Source organism: Zootermopsis nevadensis, unplaced genomic scaffold (assembly GCF_977971745.1).
Source record: "Zootermopsis nevadensis isolate Lab colony 2312 unplaced genomic scaffold, Znev_1.0 Znev_ptg000017l, whole genome shotgun sequence".
NCBI classification, from domain to species: domain Eukaryota; kingdom Metazoa; phylum Arthropoda; class Insecta; order Blattodea; family Termopsidae; genus Zootermopsis; species Zootermopsis nevadensis.
In genome coordinates, this window is record NW_028259149.1 from 18,520,281 (window position 1) to 18,535,499 (window position 15,219).

The following is a 15,219-nucleotide window of genomic DNA, read 5'->3' on the forward strand; positions in this document are numbered from 1 at the left end:
TGGGTTTAGTTGTATTCACTTAAGCAGTTCGCAACCAACAGAATGTTCATGAATATCCTGAAAACAAGTTTCTAATTGGACTCTCATTCGTAAACGTGTTTCAAAAATAAGTTGAATGTGGAAATGAGGGTATCGTCCAGAAATTGTACACGTAGGCAATATCCTTTATTATAAATTAGCGAAAAACACGCTAATGAATATCACACATCGTATTGGCAAGTTGCCATTAGGTTATAATTGAAAGCTTGCTTCCATGTACTCACAATGCTTATGTACAGTTTGCATTATCAGGTTATATATTTACTGTGAATTTGGTTCTTTTTTTTTTTTTTTTTTTTTGTAAAATAAGGGGAAATTGGGTCCATTGCATTTTATGAAACAAAGTCTGGATAATGGTTTATTACTTTTATGGTTTGTTCTCTACAGCACGATGTTGTAAGGAAAGATAAAAGATCAACGGTGCCACGAGATACATCTCACGTAAAGGAATACTTAGCCGTCTTAGGTAGATTGGTATCAGCTGTCCAGCTCTTACTTTCCGTCCCAGGAATGAAAATCAGCTCTTCTTCGAAACTTCCTTCCATTACCCTGAGGCCGTGCAATTATATCCGATCTTTCACCTCGCCAGCTGGCGACGGCCCCCACTCCCTCGAACCCGGCGTCTTGCTTCGCGCGTGCCCTTCTTCCTTGAACAAGTCCGAAAGCAGTCGAAAGCCGCCCAATGCGGGGGGCGAGAACGGGGGTGGGGGCAGCACGTGGTCGCGCTTGCCACCCCAGGGACGGAACAGCGATTTGCCTACTCTGGCCTTTGCCTCTGAGCGCTTCGTGATTGCACTCTGTCCGCCCAGCTGCTGTTGAAATTCCTCATGTGGCTCTGACCTCTGAGTGTTCTCTCCTGCTTCGATCTCCTCAGGGTCCTCCGCGATTTCATTGTATTCATGCGGTAGTCCCATTTTTCTGCCAAACCCTTCAAGAAGCTGTCGATATCCTTCTGGTGATGAAATTCTTGCCGAGGATTGTTCTCCCTCGTCTCCTGGTCCGATTTCCCCAGTACGCATCGTGCCCCTTTTACCCCCCCAGCTTGAAAACCTCCTCTTGCCCAACTCCTCTGCTCCCTCCTTCATTCCACCCGCGATGAAATTCCGCTTTCCCCCCCAGCTCAAGAAACTTCTGGTGTCGCGCGCGTCGCCGTCAGAGCTCCCCTTCGATCCCCAGGCAGACGGCGGAGGGCCCCTGGCTTCTCTCTTCCCGCCCCAGCTAGCAAAGGCTCTCTTGCAGCCCAAGGCGATGAGCGCAGGCTTTGGTTCGTAATTACTACTTAAAATACTGAATGCTGGATGCTCGTTGCACAAACTGCGGAGGACTGCGTCTTTTTGGGGGCTCGGTTCACTGAAAGGCGGTGCAGAGTTACTGCCCCACGTACGAAGCGACGGTTCATCGCTGACGCTCAACCCGAAAATATCTCTCTTGTCGGCCAAAGCGTTAGAAGCCGAGTCTCTCTTTCCTCCCCAGTGGTTGAAGGCAGGACGTCGTCTTTTGCTGCTCACGACGGCGAGGGCTGACTGCTCCTCGCTGCTCGTCTTTCCACCCCAACTGTGGAATTCTGCGGCCCGCTTTCCTCCCCAAGTGCCGAAGGCCCTGCGCCCGGCTGCACCGACTGTGGCCCTCTTGAAGCCCCTTTCACCGAAGGCGGGGCTCTCGTTCTGGGGAATACAAAGAACGGAGTGATATTTCGCTCGGCGTCCGGACCAGACTCGAAGAAAACAACAAACACTTATCGGAATATGAGCAACGTTAAAAATGAGGTTGGCAACTGGACTGAGCTGCCTCAGGCAAGTCAGAGTTTTGACAGTGACCTTTGTGCTCTGTGACCAGAGACTGGGCAAGTCAGTTGATGTGGCGTCCGCCAATTGTTCTCACCTCCTCCTTTCCCCTCCGCCCGAACAGCCTTGACGGCATCATCACTCCGCGGCCCGCAGAACTGTGGGCAAAACGAATCAAGAGTGAGGCACAACATTTTGTCAGAGAATATTTCTGGGCGGGAACTGAAGAAAACTGAGGCGCGGGCAGCCTAAGGAGCAGGAGATGCGATTGGACAGTTTTCAAGTGTCTGAGCTTTCGTTTTCGATAAAAAAAATAAAAGCCACGATTTGCGCTCTTAATACTGGGCGTAACCTCGGCTATTTCTCCTAATAACCTAGAACAAAACGTGGCTTTCTCTCTGCTGTGTGTTTGTGCCACGAATCGGATTGCAGGGCGCGGAATCCGCTTTTTGCAGACTTTCCATCTCTGAGATCGGACAATTTTTATAGCACGGCGTCCATCAGAGAGACGCATCGATACGGCGCGGCTGGCAAAACGACGGCGAGCGAGAACGTGTTGAGGCTTGCGATGCGCGTATCCTGGCTTCAGACCCCGTATCAATGCTCGCACATGATTCACACGCCCACACACAAATTGTCTGTTTATGCTCGGACACGACGGATTAAGCAGTTGAGATACGCGCCTGTTGCCATGGCAGCCCATTTCAATTCTTGTGCACTGAAACCATGACAACTGTCTTCGGCTTTGCGGTTTCCGAACTGTAGCAGATCGCCCTCTGTTTGCGCGCAAGACGGAACCGAACTCGTTTTGTCTCGACTCCTGTAACTCTGAGCGAAGAAAAGAAAAACTGCCAAGTAGTTGTTTCGTGTTTCTGTTGAAACAGACAGACAGACAGACAATCGACGCGTAAAATCTTGCTCAGAATTTCGCTTGACTGAAGGTTAAGGGACCTCACGAGGTCGCAACTTCGAATCCGGGCGGGGAGGGGCCAGTGAGAGAGACATTCCGTTACGGGGAAAAGGGTGGATGATACTTTTAAGGTTCCCTGGAAATGCCCGGTTGTCCTGGTAAATGCAGGTTGCCGGGGAGTGTTAGCTTTTGCGGTTATGCGCGTCGTTGCTCCGCGCTGGCTTGTGCTGAAAGATTTGGCGTGGGTTCAGCGCAGTCAATTTGTTTTGTATTTTGTTACTTTTCTTGTATTACGCGTGATGCACAAAGCTTGTCTAAATAGCGTTTAGAAGTTTGATCCGTGTTTCCAAGAAGACGCAGTGCGTCATCGATCGAAGTGCAAATGCCCTCCTGCAGAATGAAGTAAGCGCAGGCCCGCACATTTGTTTTGCGATAATTGAACTTATTATAACTTCCAGTAACTCGTTTGTCACGTGGTTCTGATCGTCGACGTCAAGAGCTCGCGGTTCGCCTCGCCGTGGCGCCACCTGCACCTTCTTTGTGTCCCTTTCGTGTCCAAGGGCCTGACGCAAACAGCGACGCACCTGTCCTCGAGGCGCGAATCCTCGGCGTAGGGTCCCGCGTCTCTCGAGACCCCAGGGGCAGAGCCGGCGCTCCGCTGCTCGTCCTCGTGACGTCGTCGTCGTTTGCGCTGCACCGACGGCTCAGGAAGGCGCAGCAGGAGGTCGGCCAACGCCTGGCGCTGAAGAAAAGAGAGAAGAAGTCGTTCTATGTAGACTGTAGGAATTGTGGAATAAATCCGCGGAAGAAGGAACATGAAAGGAGGCAGAAGTTGAGGCGCGTCGTCCGTCGCCCCTCTGCTGCAGAGGAAGAGGTCGTGAGACGGGCAAGGACCGCTCTTTGCGCGATATCAAAGTGGACCAACTTTTCTTCTCTTTCCCGAGTTGTAGTGCGTTTAACGACGTTGTGTTCTGTGCGACTGACTGACTTTACGACAGCAAATTCTCCGGGGCCAGTTTTCCGTCAGCCGCCGAGCTATTATCGTCATTGCGTCAGAGTTAAATTAATTCATCGCGAAATGAAACACTCTTCGTCGCCCATTTATTTCGTCGCTTGGAACAGGCATTACGTCGCTATTAACCGCTCCGTATTCCGCAGTTTCTTTGTTTTTTTGTCTGGACAGTGCTGCACTCTTCAGCCATAAAGCAGGCACCAGCACCTCTCAACAAAATTAGTTTCCAAAACACATAAAACAATTGAGGTCGAGACTCAAGTATTCATTGTTTTGATACGCATGGGAGAGATGAGAAAATGTAAAACGTCGAAGAATTTTGGATGGAAACTCCGAAAGTAAAGAGATCACTCGGAAACTGTAATTGCAGATGGGACAATCACATTAAAATAAATTGAACAGGAATTGGATTCATCCGGCTCGAGATAGGGACCAGAGTTTGACTTCTGTGGACAGGGCACTGAGTCCATAGAACGCGAAGGAACTTGTTGAGTAGCCCAGCAGGAGTGCAGGCGAGTAAAGTTCCTCTGTGCTTACCTCAGTCTCTCTGCGGTCCAGGTCCAGGTCCAGGCCTGCATCCGCCTGCCCTCCTTCCCCGAGGCCATCTTGTCCCACCAGCGCTGGTAGGGACCCCAGAAGGTTGTGCGTCTCTACGGCGAACGCGCGCGGAGTCTGAAAAAGAAATGAAAAAAAGACGACGTTTTGTGAGTGTTGCAGTGGCCAGTGACAGTGTTGACATGCCGGTGGAACGAAACTATTAACAGCCTCGTGCTGAGCTTTCAAACTTTCAGGACGCGCTTTTCGTCACACGTGTGAGAGCTGCCTAAGCATTTGTAAGCGTCGGACGGCCTCCGAGTTGTTTTAAGTTCCCAGGAAAATTGCCTGAAGAAGATATAAAATGTTGTTCCAGTAATTAAAACCAAACCGAACGCCAGTCGCGTGCATAAATGGCGCAAATGTTTGTGCAACCTCAAAGGTTTGCGTTTACATCGTGTTGGTAGCCCTGATATAAAACGAAAAAGTGCGTATTTGGGGGGGATGACCTCTGGTGACGAAATCTTAAATCCGTTTTCTTTAAATGTCTATAAATTATTTCAAAATGAATCAGAAGGGTATAAAACCTTGATCGTTCGCTTATGTGCATGAATATTGATTCAGTAGGGAGCCGGCTTTCGTGTCATTTCTCAGACTAAAGGCCATTCGCGACCCCTTTCAGATCCGTGCCTATTCACACCGTTCAAGACAATTCCTACGTGTCTTTTGACGCTAGGTGACTTGTGCATTAGAAGTAGTGTCGTTAGGTTTGTGAATTATCGAGTTGAAGAATCTGCTTTTATGTGTCGATATTCTTTTAAAGACGTCTTATGAGGATACGATTCTTTACAATTTAGGACCCATAAGTCATTGATTATAGCCACGGTGGTCTAGCGGTTAGAACGCTGGCCTTGTAATCCTGGGGGTCTCGGGTTAGATTCCCGGCGGTGCCCGAATTTATAACTTGTGTTGGGCAAGGCCGTGGTCTAGGCAACACGGAGTTTTCCTCCGTGGCATCCCAACAATTACTCCATTCACACACAGAAGAAGGCAATGGCAAACCACTTCTGGATCATCTGCCAAGAACGTATATGAACAGGTCCCAGTCGGAGAAAAGGATGGAAGGATCCTGTTCATATGGACCTGTCCTCAGACAGAACACTAAATAAAAAATAAATAGTCATTGATTAAGTTCTTCGGAGACGGTGGAATTTGAATGGTCGCCGTCTGTGCAATTCCAGAGAACTTTTCTTTAACTGCAATGCGGTCGGAAAGAACTCCCGACCCTGCCCTGCAACACTGAAGTGGAGGAAGGCACCTGACCCTTGAAAAAGAAGATCTCACCTGACCGCGTGCGGCGATTGTGACTGTCAGTAGCACCAGGAACTTCCTTCCAGCCAATGACATTCTGAAACAAGAAGTCGAAATTCGTGAGAATGAACTGATACAGGCCTCTTGCTGTGAATCCCATTTCGATCTGCTCAGTGCAAGTACAAAATACTGCCTCCAATAGGCCACGACCACTTCCTTCCAAGCAGAGCGCATTGCTTGCTTCTCAAGAAATGTCAATCCACTGCCCACTAGTCACATTTCCCGCCTTCCGTGCAACCCGATGGCTCATCGCCGTGCTCACAAAAGCCCGTGCTGAGCCTCACCAAGCCAGTGCGCAACTCGAGACCGCATTTCTATAAAGTCCGTTTTAATATCATCCGCGCCTGTGTCTTCCGTGTAATGCGAGCGTCGGCCCAGAACTGAGGAATGTAAAGCAGTGGCTGGGCTCGGTCCACCGCTGTCCTGCCCCTCGTTTTCGAACTGAGTGCGTTGTTGCGGGTAGGCTACTCCTCCAGGCGTCGCTCCTACGCAAATGAAAAACGCCAACAGGAACCTTTTCTTTGTCGCTGCGAAAGTTTTTGAAGGAAACGTTTTAAACTTTTTAAAGTGCAGCAGTCAACTGTCTTAAACTTCGACGTTTCCTTTCACGGCCCTGAGTTTCAGCTGAACTTCAGAAAGAGTTACGAAATGAACTGTCGCCTCAACCCCTTTCTTGTCCCGTCTTTGTTACGATCTGACTTCGGTTCCCGTAACAACGGGCAGAGTAGGTTAGCACGGCGGGCTGTCGTGGCTGATTAACGCAGGGGCTAAGCTACTCACAGAGTTTCCTCTCGTCATGTCTGCACGAGAACGTAAAAAGGACAATCAGCTTTTACTACTAACAGACGGCGGGGCACTTCACTTTCAGTGACTCTGTGAAACAAGAAATAGGCCAGAGTCGAGAGTGAAACGGCCAGTGCTTCTGATCGAGAAAACTCGTGCGTGGCGTGAAAAGAGATGCATACCGAATAGGACAACTCCGAAATCTAGAAGAATGTTTGAAATGAGTTATGTTACAGCCGCTCGACTTTACTTTAGTGAGGGATTTTTTTGTGCGTAATTGTTTCACAGATAAGAATAAGAATTAGATCGTTACATCGCCGATCCACACCTCCTGCTCGTTGGGAGCGAGAAAGCGATCCAGTTCGATTTCCCCATGACGGAAATAATGTGTTGTCAGTCCATCGACAGGTTTGTTCTGACAAGAGACTCGAAGCTGAACGTCGTGGGTTTGGCGGTGGTTGCCTGCTCCTTGTGACGTAACAGCAAGGCGCTGTGTACAAAAGGAACTGACTTCCTCTACCTGGAGACCAGCCAAGTGCAGGTCAGGGCGGTTCTGAGATGAAGCCATTGTAAGAGATTCAACTTTGTCGCGAGGTTCGATGTTTTGTCGGCGGCAAAGTTCACGCTGCTGTCTTCTGGAACGTGACCCGCAGGTGTTCATTCACCTTTCGACGGAGGCAGCGTTTTCCGTCGATAACACCCACAAAGAGAAGGCGTCGTGATCCAGAATATCGCGACTTGAAACTTCTTATGCGTTTGAGGTAGTTTTACCTCTGCGGCTGGAAAACCGCTCGTGTCCGCTAGCCCTCGAGGGAGTCCAAACGCCAACCAGACTCGCGCTACAAGGGGCCTGAAGACGTAAAGTTGAGTAGCCATGGTTTCTCTCTGTTGTTTCGTGTTGGCGTGAAATTCTGTCCCTCGCAATGAAGGGAGGAGCGTGCCGAGAGGAATATTCTCACCGAAGAAGGATGGAGTGACACGAGGTTCACAATTCGTACTCCTCAGCAGACGTTCGCTTACTAGTGTGATTAAGCGGTGGAGTGCGGGGACATGTCATGTGACGACGGACTGGCACTGTCTCCGCTGTGGTGGTCCACACTGATTTGCCGTTACCTAAGAATGCCACAGAAACGCGCGTTGTCTCTCTGCAGAGCCGTCTGTGCAATTAGCTTAATTTTCTGTACGTGTTAAAGTATTGCGACCACTCCTTTATAAAGCCCGTGCTCATTATGAAATGCTTGCGCGTCGCAGAGCGTCTGCCCCCCCCCCCCCCCCCGCTCGGTGACGCATACAAATGTCGGTGCCTTGACTCTCGCCATATTTCTTTATCACAAATAACAAATCTGTAAAGGCACAGCTGTTGGTAGTTACTTAGACGTCGTAAAACAAACGAAGACTCTTTATCAGTGTCAGAGCTGTCGGATTGCGGTAGTTGAATAGGCGCGTTCAAGTGCGTCGTTGTGTTTTGTCCAGACTTTCGGGGATTCAAAGATTTTGGTTCCAAATTCTGTCAATAAAATACTGACTTTATTTCGTACGAATGGCGGATCTACTCCCATCTCCTGGCACTAATTAAGTCGTACTTGATTGTTACCACGCGGATAGGATCGACTACTTCTTATTTTGGTCCAATTCTTACAGGACAGGACTACGCATTTCTCTCAAGACTTGTCGTCCTCTTGTATGGGGTGGAAATTCCGTCTAAGTCATTCACACGCGAACACGCGGAAGTACTCGATTTCTACCATTTTGTCTTTTGAGTGTAGGCGCTCAGGGGAGGAGCTCCTAATCATTACCAATCTTGGCACTCGAGAGGGGGGGATTTTCATCGTCATATCCAGTACCATTTAGTTTTTTTAAATTCTCCTAAAACATTTTGTTACGACTTCAAAACAGACCATGCCTGCTTTAGTATCATTCGATCAGCTGCACTTAATTTTAACTATAAACTTCATGCAAACTCTTGCAGTAAACCAAACCTAATCTTCCACTTTTCCAGTTTCCAAGGCACTGCCAGTTGTTGTCTAAAATTGTTAATAGATGGCAGTGCAGATGTTATTTCAGAGATTATATAACAGACGTATAATCGAATTGTCCACAAGCAGAGGCGGGTAAGGAGACGGACGGACATTTGCTTTCGAAACGTCGTTTCTCGTGGCTCAGGGGTGCCTGTTGCTTTATACGGATACGAGGAGGCGAAATTACGTTTGATAAACTGTAGTTAGTGGGCGCTCTCCGAACATTTTTTTCCCCCGTGTAACCGGAGGCTGTGCTTTTGCGTGTCGTCCGCACTGCCTCTAGAGCAGCACCGTCGTGCACATTGTTTCCCGTGTCAGGTGAGCCTTTTAATTAGTTTCCTTTCGGCGAAATCTGCACGCGCGTCGTTTCAGATGCGATCGGTTGATAAGTATTTTTTCATCAGGAGACGTTCTGTTGGCTGTACGAAGTGACGCGGATGAATGCCCTTTGGCCTTTCAATTTTTAAAATTATTTTATTTTGTGTCAGATTCAAAAAAGTGACATTTGAATATTACAAAGAGGCGGTGAGTCCCCCAACCCAGGTCGTTTTACTGGTACAGGATCGAGATACAGGCCACCGCCACGCCACGTTTGTGCTGCAGAATTCTTGTCGCCAGTCAGCCGAGGAGCCCTTCGCCTTCCTGTCTCCTGCCCGAGACTTGGAAGCTGTGACTTCGCCTGTCAGATCCGAACTTTCACGGCGTCGAAGACGACGATGTTCGTCTCCTGAGCCATGACGTCGTGTAGACTCGTGTGGGTGATTACAAAGTTTCGGAGAAGCACGCTGCGTCCATCTTGAGCCCTGAGGACGGACACAAATGTTTCTCCGAAACGTTTTCAACCACCTTCGAGTCCACGTGGCGTTACAACCCAGAAGATCAAGATCGTAGTAACACAGCTTGTCGTTTCTTATGGCATCTGAACTTTCCCTCACAAAGACCGGAGCATTTAGACGTAAGACGGAGGCTGTGACACGGGGGGGGGGGGGGGGGTTCGTAATTTGTATTCTCCTTCAAATATCAGGATGGCAAATTCAATAATGAGGTGGGCGGGTCTTGTAGTACGCGTGAAACATGAGAAATACAAATTTATGGCCTGACAACGCGACTGCTTAAGAAACCTAGTTGTAGATGTTCGGATAATATTAAAATGAGTCTTTAGGAAATTCTTTGTGACGTGGGCTGGAATTGTTCAAAACAGGAAGAGAACCTGTGGCGGACTCTTGTGAGCACGGCGATGAACCTTCAGCTTAAATAAAAGGCTGACACTTCCTTGACCATCTGAACCACTCTCAGTTTTTAAAGATGTGATTAATTTTAGAACGTAGTTTGTGTGGTCTGTCAGGTAGCAGTTCCTCGCGCCGTGGACGTGCGGTGATTTGTCTGTTCCCGCCGTCAATACCAACGCACGCCGTAAAACAGCAGGTACTGGGATCAGTTCCCGGAGCCAGACACGGGGTCAGAACTCGCCTCCGTTCAGTATTGTTTGTGCAAACGCGCGTAAGATGTCGTTAACGCCAAGCACTGTTTTAGCTCGTCCCATCTTTCGTTACTTTTTGCATCGAACAGTTTATTTTTAAATAATGACATATTCGAGCAGAAAACTCGTTCGCGGAGGAATTAAAACACTGTAATTGTAATTAAAGTCGCTTCCGGTAACAGCGTCTTCCCCCATTTCGCACGCGGGTCGCTGCAGATGTCCTCTTGTTTACTGCGTGCCCTGGACTTAAACATGAGAACGATGAGATTCGCTGATCCAGACGAAAGTTCGCCTAATGCATGACGAGTTTTGAAGTAGGAATCCACGCCCGTTTAATTGTTTACCTCGCCGCTTATTCCCACCTGCTACTGGCCTGCCACATAACGACCTACGCTCAATAAGACAGGAAGTTGATGTAGCGTTGTAAAATAACCAACCTCGTCATGCGTGTGAACGATAGAGTTTTGTAATGGTCGGGACATGTAGCACGGATGGGGTTAATTCATGATCTACTTTTTGATTTTTTTAAAAAACAATCTGTTCGGCTCAGGGCTGCGATGGGGCAAGGTGGTTCTCGAAACGTCGGTGATGACCCCGAGAAGATTTTATAAGTGAAACCTTTAGATCACAAACTGCGCTTTATAGTTCTAAAATCTCAGACGTAACAGCTGAGACGAGGGGCCCAGCTTTCTAGATCTAGATGTAGATGTGAAGAAAGTATTGAAAGGAGACATAATGATTCGATTCATTCGGTGGAAGATTAGAGGCGGCCTCTTGTGGACGGACACAGCATCTGGCTTCAGTACGAGACGCAAGGTTTCCTTACTAGGCGATTGATTTTAAGATTTGTAACATAGGCCTGTGTTGCGTGATTTAGTCAGGCTTAGTTTGGGACCTTTCTGTGCGTTTCCATAGCAACCTGCATTGCCCCCGTGCCAAATGACATATGCGATGTGGCGCATAAGCTTCGTTCTGTTGTATCCAGGTGACCACTTAGATAGACCACAATTTCCTTCTGTTCCGCCCTGTTAATGCCGAATCTCCTATGTCATAATCTAGTGTGGTCTGAGTTTAATGTGTCATGAAGTGGATTGGATTAAACTGGATGGTCATAGCGACCGGTGGCGGGTTTTTGTAAAGGCGGTAGTCAATACTTCGGCCCCACAGACGAAAGAGCGCGAAACGCAACAAAATTTTTGAACTTTAATTCACTTGAATAAAAATGTACTTGGATGTTATCCATCGTCTAGTAAATATAAAACGTAAAACGACGTTTCGGAGATGGGACTCTATCTCCGTCTTCAGGTTCCTACACAGTTGGGCCCACTAGATAGAGCTAATTCCTATCTCCGGACTCTATCTCCGAAACGTCGTTTTACGTTTTATATTTACTAGACGATGGATAATATCCAAGGAAAAAGTCCGGAGATAGGGATTAGCTCTATCTAGTGGGCCCATCTGTGTAGGAACCTGAAGACGGAGATAGAGTCCCATCTCCGAAACGTCGTTTTACGTTTTATATTTACTAGACGATGGAAAATATCCAAGAAAATTTTTATTCAATTGACTCTTCACCATCGTCAAGAAGTTTTAGATTTGAAATACTTTAATTCACATTTGAGGGGGAGGTGATTTAGTTTGGAGGGCGGACCAATAACCAGAGGCTGTGTGAGAACCTGTATCATCTGTTTCAACGATCGTATCCTCGTATCCCGCTCGCAGTCATTGGATTCCCATCATAAAAATACAAGACTTCAAATGTGAAATGACATGTTTCATTGCAGTCAGGAGTCGCGGTTTCAGATCAAGCAGTGCGCTAACCCACACTTCATAATCACTGAGGACAACGGAGCGGATTCCACTCTTTTAAGATTCTGAGACACGCGTCTGTCGATCCCAAACCGGATTTTCCAACTCTCAGGTTATCTGATTGTCACTTTCAGATCTTCAGGTGTTTTTGATATGAGATTGTCACAGCGGCGAGCATGAGGATGGCTGTCCGCTGTCTTCAGGGCGATTCGCCCTGATGATAGAGGCAGCAATGACCTCTGAAACGTCGGAAATCTTCTACCAGAGTATACGGCGCTGAAACCCGTAAGACAGCCATTTTCATATTTAAATATTATTTAGGTGGCTTACGTGTTTTGAGGCCAGCATTTCCCACTTCTTACGTTTGCCATCGGAACGCCGTACGGAAAACCCCGACGCGCGAAACGTAAACTGCTGATGTCGTCACAGCATTATGCCGTTGTTTAATAAGAGGGGGCCAAACCGTGTTTAACCGTACGTAGCACTCGGCGTGAACTGCCTTTGATTAAACATCTTAGCGGGATAATTTATCGGTCTTCTTCGCGAGCGGAAGGATTTGCAAGCGTCTCGCGACACAACCACCGGAGCAAACAGACATTGAATTGCTGTAACAGAACGCAATGCGTCGGATAAATGTCTCTGCCGATGCGATAGATAAGATGGAATCCAGCCCGTTGGTTGTATAAATCGTGTCCACGAATGTCAGAGCCCAAAGCACTGGGCCTATTTCGATGACTGCCGCCTTAACAGACAGACGAAAGCTACATTCTTCGTGTCCTCCCGTCCCTCGTTTGTTTTCGTAATTCATACGTTAAGCTTAAATCGGTTTACGCTTCCATCTGTTTCCAGTGTTTTAACATGTTCTCACGAAGCCCGATGTTGGCCCACGAGATTTCCTTTGCGGCAGTTTGACTCTCAAAGTTCTGTTTAAGTTACTTTTTCTTAAAAACATTAATATAACGCTTAAAACTTCTTGACGATGGTGAAGAGTCAATTGAATAAAAATTTCCTTGGATATTATCCATCGTCTAGTAAAATATAAAACGTAAAAAACGACGTTTCGGAGATGGGACTCTATCTCCGTCTTCAGGTTCCTACACAGTTGGGCCCACTAGATAGAGCTAATCCCTATCTCCGGACCGGAGTCCCATCTCCGAAACGTCGTTTTACGTTTTATATTTACTAGACGATGGATAATATCCAAGAAAATTTTTATTCAATTGATTAATATAACGCGCTCAGCTAGCCAAGAAATTCTCGACCTCTTACGGAATTTGAAAGTTTATCAGTTTCAAGTAAAGTTTGCCGAAAGCCTGAATGCGTATTTGAACGCATCTCGACACGTAATCAACTGAGAAAATCTCGTTTATTCGGAAATACTCAGTGCCGTCGAGAGCTTCGTCGTCCGATACAGAACGACAGCAAGAACCACACGATGCCGCAGCGAATGAGACCGATTTCGAAAAGCGTTTTTTTATTTGCCCTTCTGAAGCCGAAATCGGGTTTTCGGATGACCTGTTGCACCGTGTAGTTTCGCGGTCACTGAGTGTAATCTGCCTGATGGAGCACTGATCATTTCTCTTTTAGAATTCAGCCCGTACCGCGAAGAAAACACATCTCTTCACCATTACGAAAGATCAAATGACTAACGCGGTTTAAGGAAATAATCGCTGTTTATTCTGAGATCGTACGAAACCCGAAAACACGAACTGCAGAGTTATTGATTGTTTGAAGCAAGTGTGACATATGTTACCATTTGGTCTCGAAGGGTTAACGCGGACACACGAGGGACTGCGTGCCTAGTCACTGCACTCCCGTGTACCGGAAACCAGTAGAAATGTTTTATTTGCTATGTTCTTAAATGTGCTTAAAATGAACACACGATGTGGAGGTCTTGTCCGTCTCGCTGTTGGTCCGCGTGTTTAACGTCCGAAATGTCTTTTTCCCCTCTCGAAATTTGTTTAGAATCGCCGGTACAAACAACAACCTGAAGCCAGATGCTACTTTGGGGCGTCTTAATAGGATAAGATCACGTGTAGTCTTCGTTAAAGTCTGCGACTTTTATTTGGAAGCAACTTTCGGCGCGACAGACGTTCACCAAGAGACACGGTGCGCTTACCTGAAGTGCTAAGGAGTCTCGCCGCGCTGCGCTCCGTCCGTGTAGGGGGCACTGGTCGCTTCGCGGCTCGCGCTCAGCGTTATAACGCACGTGACGCCACCCACATCCAACTCCTCCATTGGCCTCCACCCGCACACATCGGCTCCCATTGGCCCACATAGTGACCTCACAGCTGCTCGGCACCGTAACAACTTATTACTATTACACGGTACTTGAGAATTACGCGCTGAGCGGCGCAAACCGACCGCGACTGAAGATGGTCGAGTCCGGACACTGGGGGCTGCCGACGGCGGCCGGAGCGTGAAGCTGGCCACTAGTATAACACACCCCCGTCGTCTGCTGATTAACAATTAAATTATATTAAAATTTTACAATTTCAGCGTTGTAACTCTTTAATTTTCGTAACAGCAGGCGACGGATATTGTCCTAATAACGTATCGTAATTACAGCACTGATTATGTCGGGGAAGCTGAGGCACGGAGATAAATACACAGGCCTAAATATTTGATTTGCAATAAATGAATGAAAGAGGGAACGTGGCAGACCTAAACGCAGATGGATATGCGAATATCACAACGAATCTTAAGGAAGTGGGGTGCGAGGTTTGAACTCGGTTCGTCAGGTTGCGGAGTGGCGGCGGGCTCTTGTGGACACGGTAATGACCCTTCGGGCTCCGGAGAGACGGGGATTTCTTCACTGGTCGGGCGACGGTCAGCTCCTCGAGTCGGGTCGCCCCGTTTGTCCTAATCTTCCGCTACCCCCACAGTTTCCTCCTGTCTCGTTTGAAGGTGGCCCTGCGGCAACGGTTCGCCGTAGAGACACGCAACTTCTCCTGCACTACTGCGTTGCGTGTTGCCGTGCTTGCAGGCGTTTGAGTCATAAGGCTGCGGGCCGATTTTAGGCTTTTGTAAAGGCGACGATGGACTCCCAAGATCCCGTAAAAGGCGGGCAGTTTGTCGACTGGCTGGGCGGGTGCGAACTTGACGGGGAAACCCGTTCACACGGAATAGCTGCCGAAGGTCGGCGTGAGTCTCTCACGTCGGTGGCTTCCAGTCGTTCGGAACAAGCAGCGCCGCTAAGTCTGTTGCGCGCAATTAGCGACGCTCAGGGGTGTCGACGTCGCTTCAAAAAGAAACGTGAAACAAAGCCGTTGGAAGTTTCACAAGTTAGACGCGAGGGTGTCATGGCGGCGAAAATATCCACGCGCGATGCCCGTATCGTAATATTTATTTAGAATCGTTTACTCACATTATTGTTTCAATGCGTTTAATCGTCGTGTACTAGAAAACGTCCTTGAAAATGTAAAATAGCGTGTTTTTTCGAAAAAACGTAAAAACTTCCCTGTCTAAGTAGGAGGGGT

At 47.9% G+C, this 15,219-nt stretch overlaps 2 protein-coding genes across 2 annotated transcripts in view; one reads left to right on the plus strand and one right to left on the minus strand.

The window, feature by feature from the left end:
- The window catches only part of LOC110830463 (COMM domain-containing protein 4), a 37,092-nt gene that overhangs the window by 543 nt on the left and 21,330 nt on the right, over positions 1–15,219 (plus strand). The gene's annotated exons all lie outside the window — the stretch shown is intronic.
- Positions 316–13,944, minus strand: LOC110830454 (uncharacterized). Its single transcript, XM_022065432.2, has 6 exons — positions 13,860–13,944; positions 5,624–5,687; positions 4,283–4,417; positions 3,318–3,475; positions 1,921–1,981; positions 316–1,703 (listed from the first exon to the last, which is right to left on the minus strand). Exons 2-6 carry the CDS (start codon positions 5,684–5,686, stop codon positions 603–605), a joined length of 1,518 nt encoding a protein of 505 aa, XP_021921124.1. The 5' UTR covers position 5,687; positions 13,860–13,944; the 3' UTR covers positions 316–602.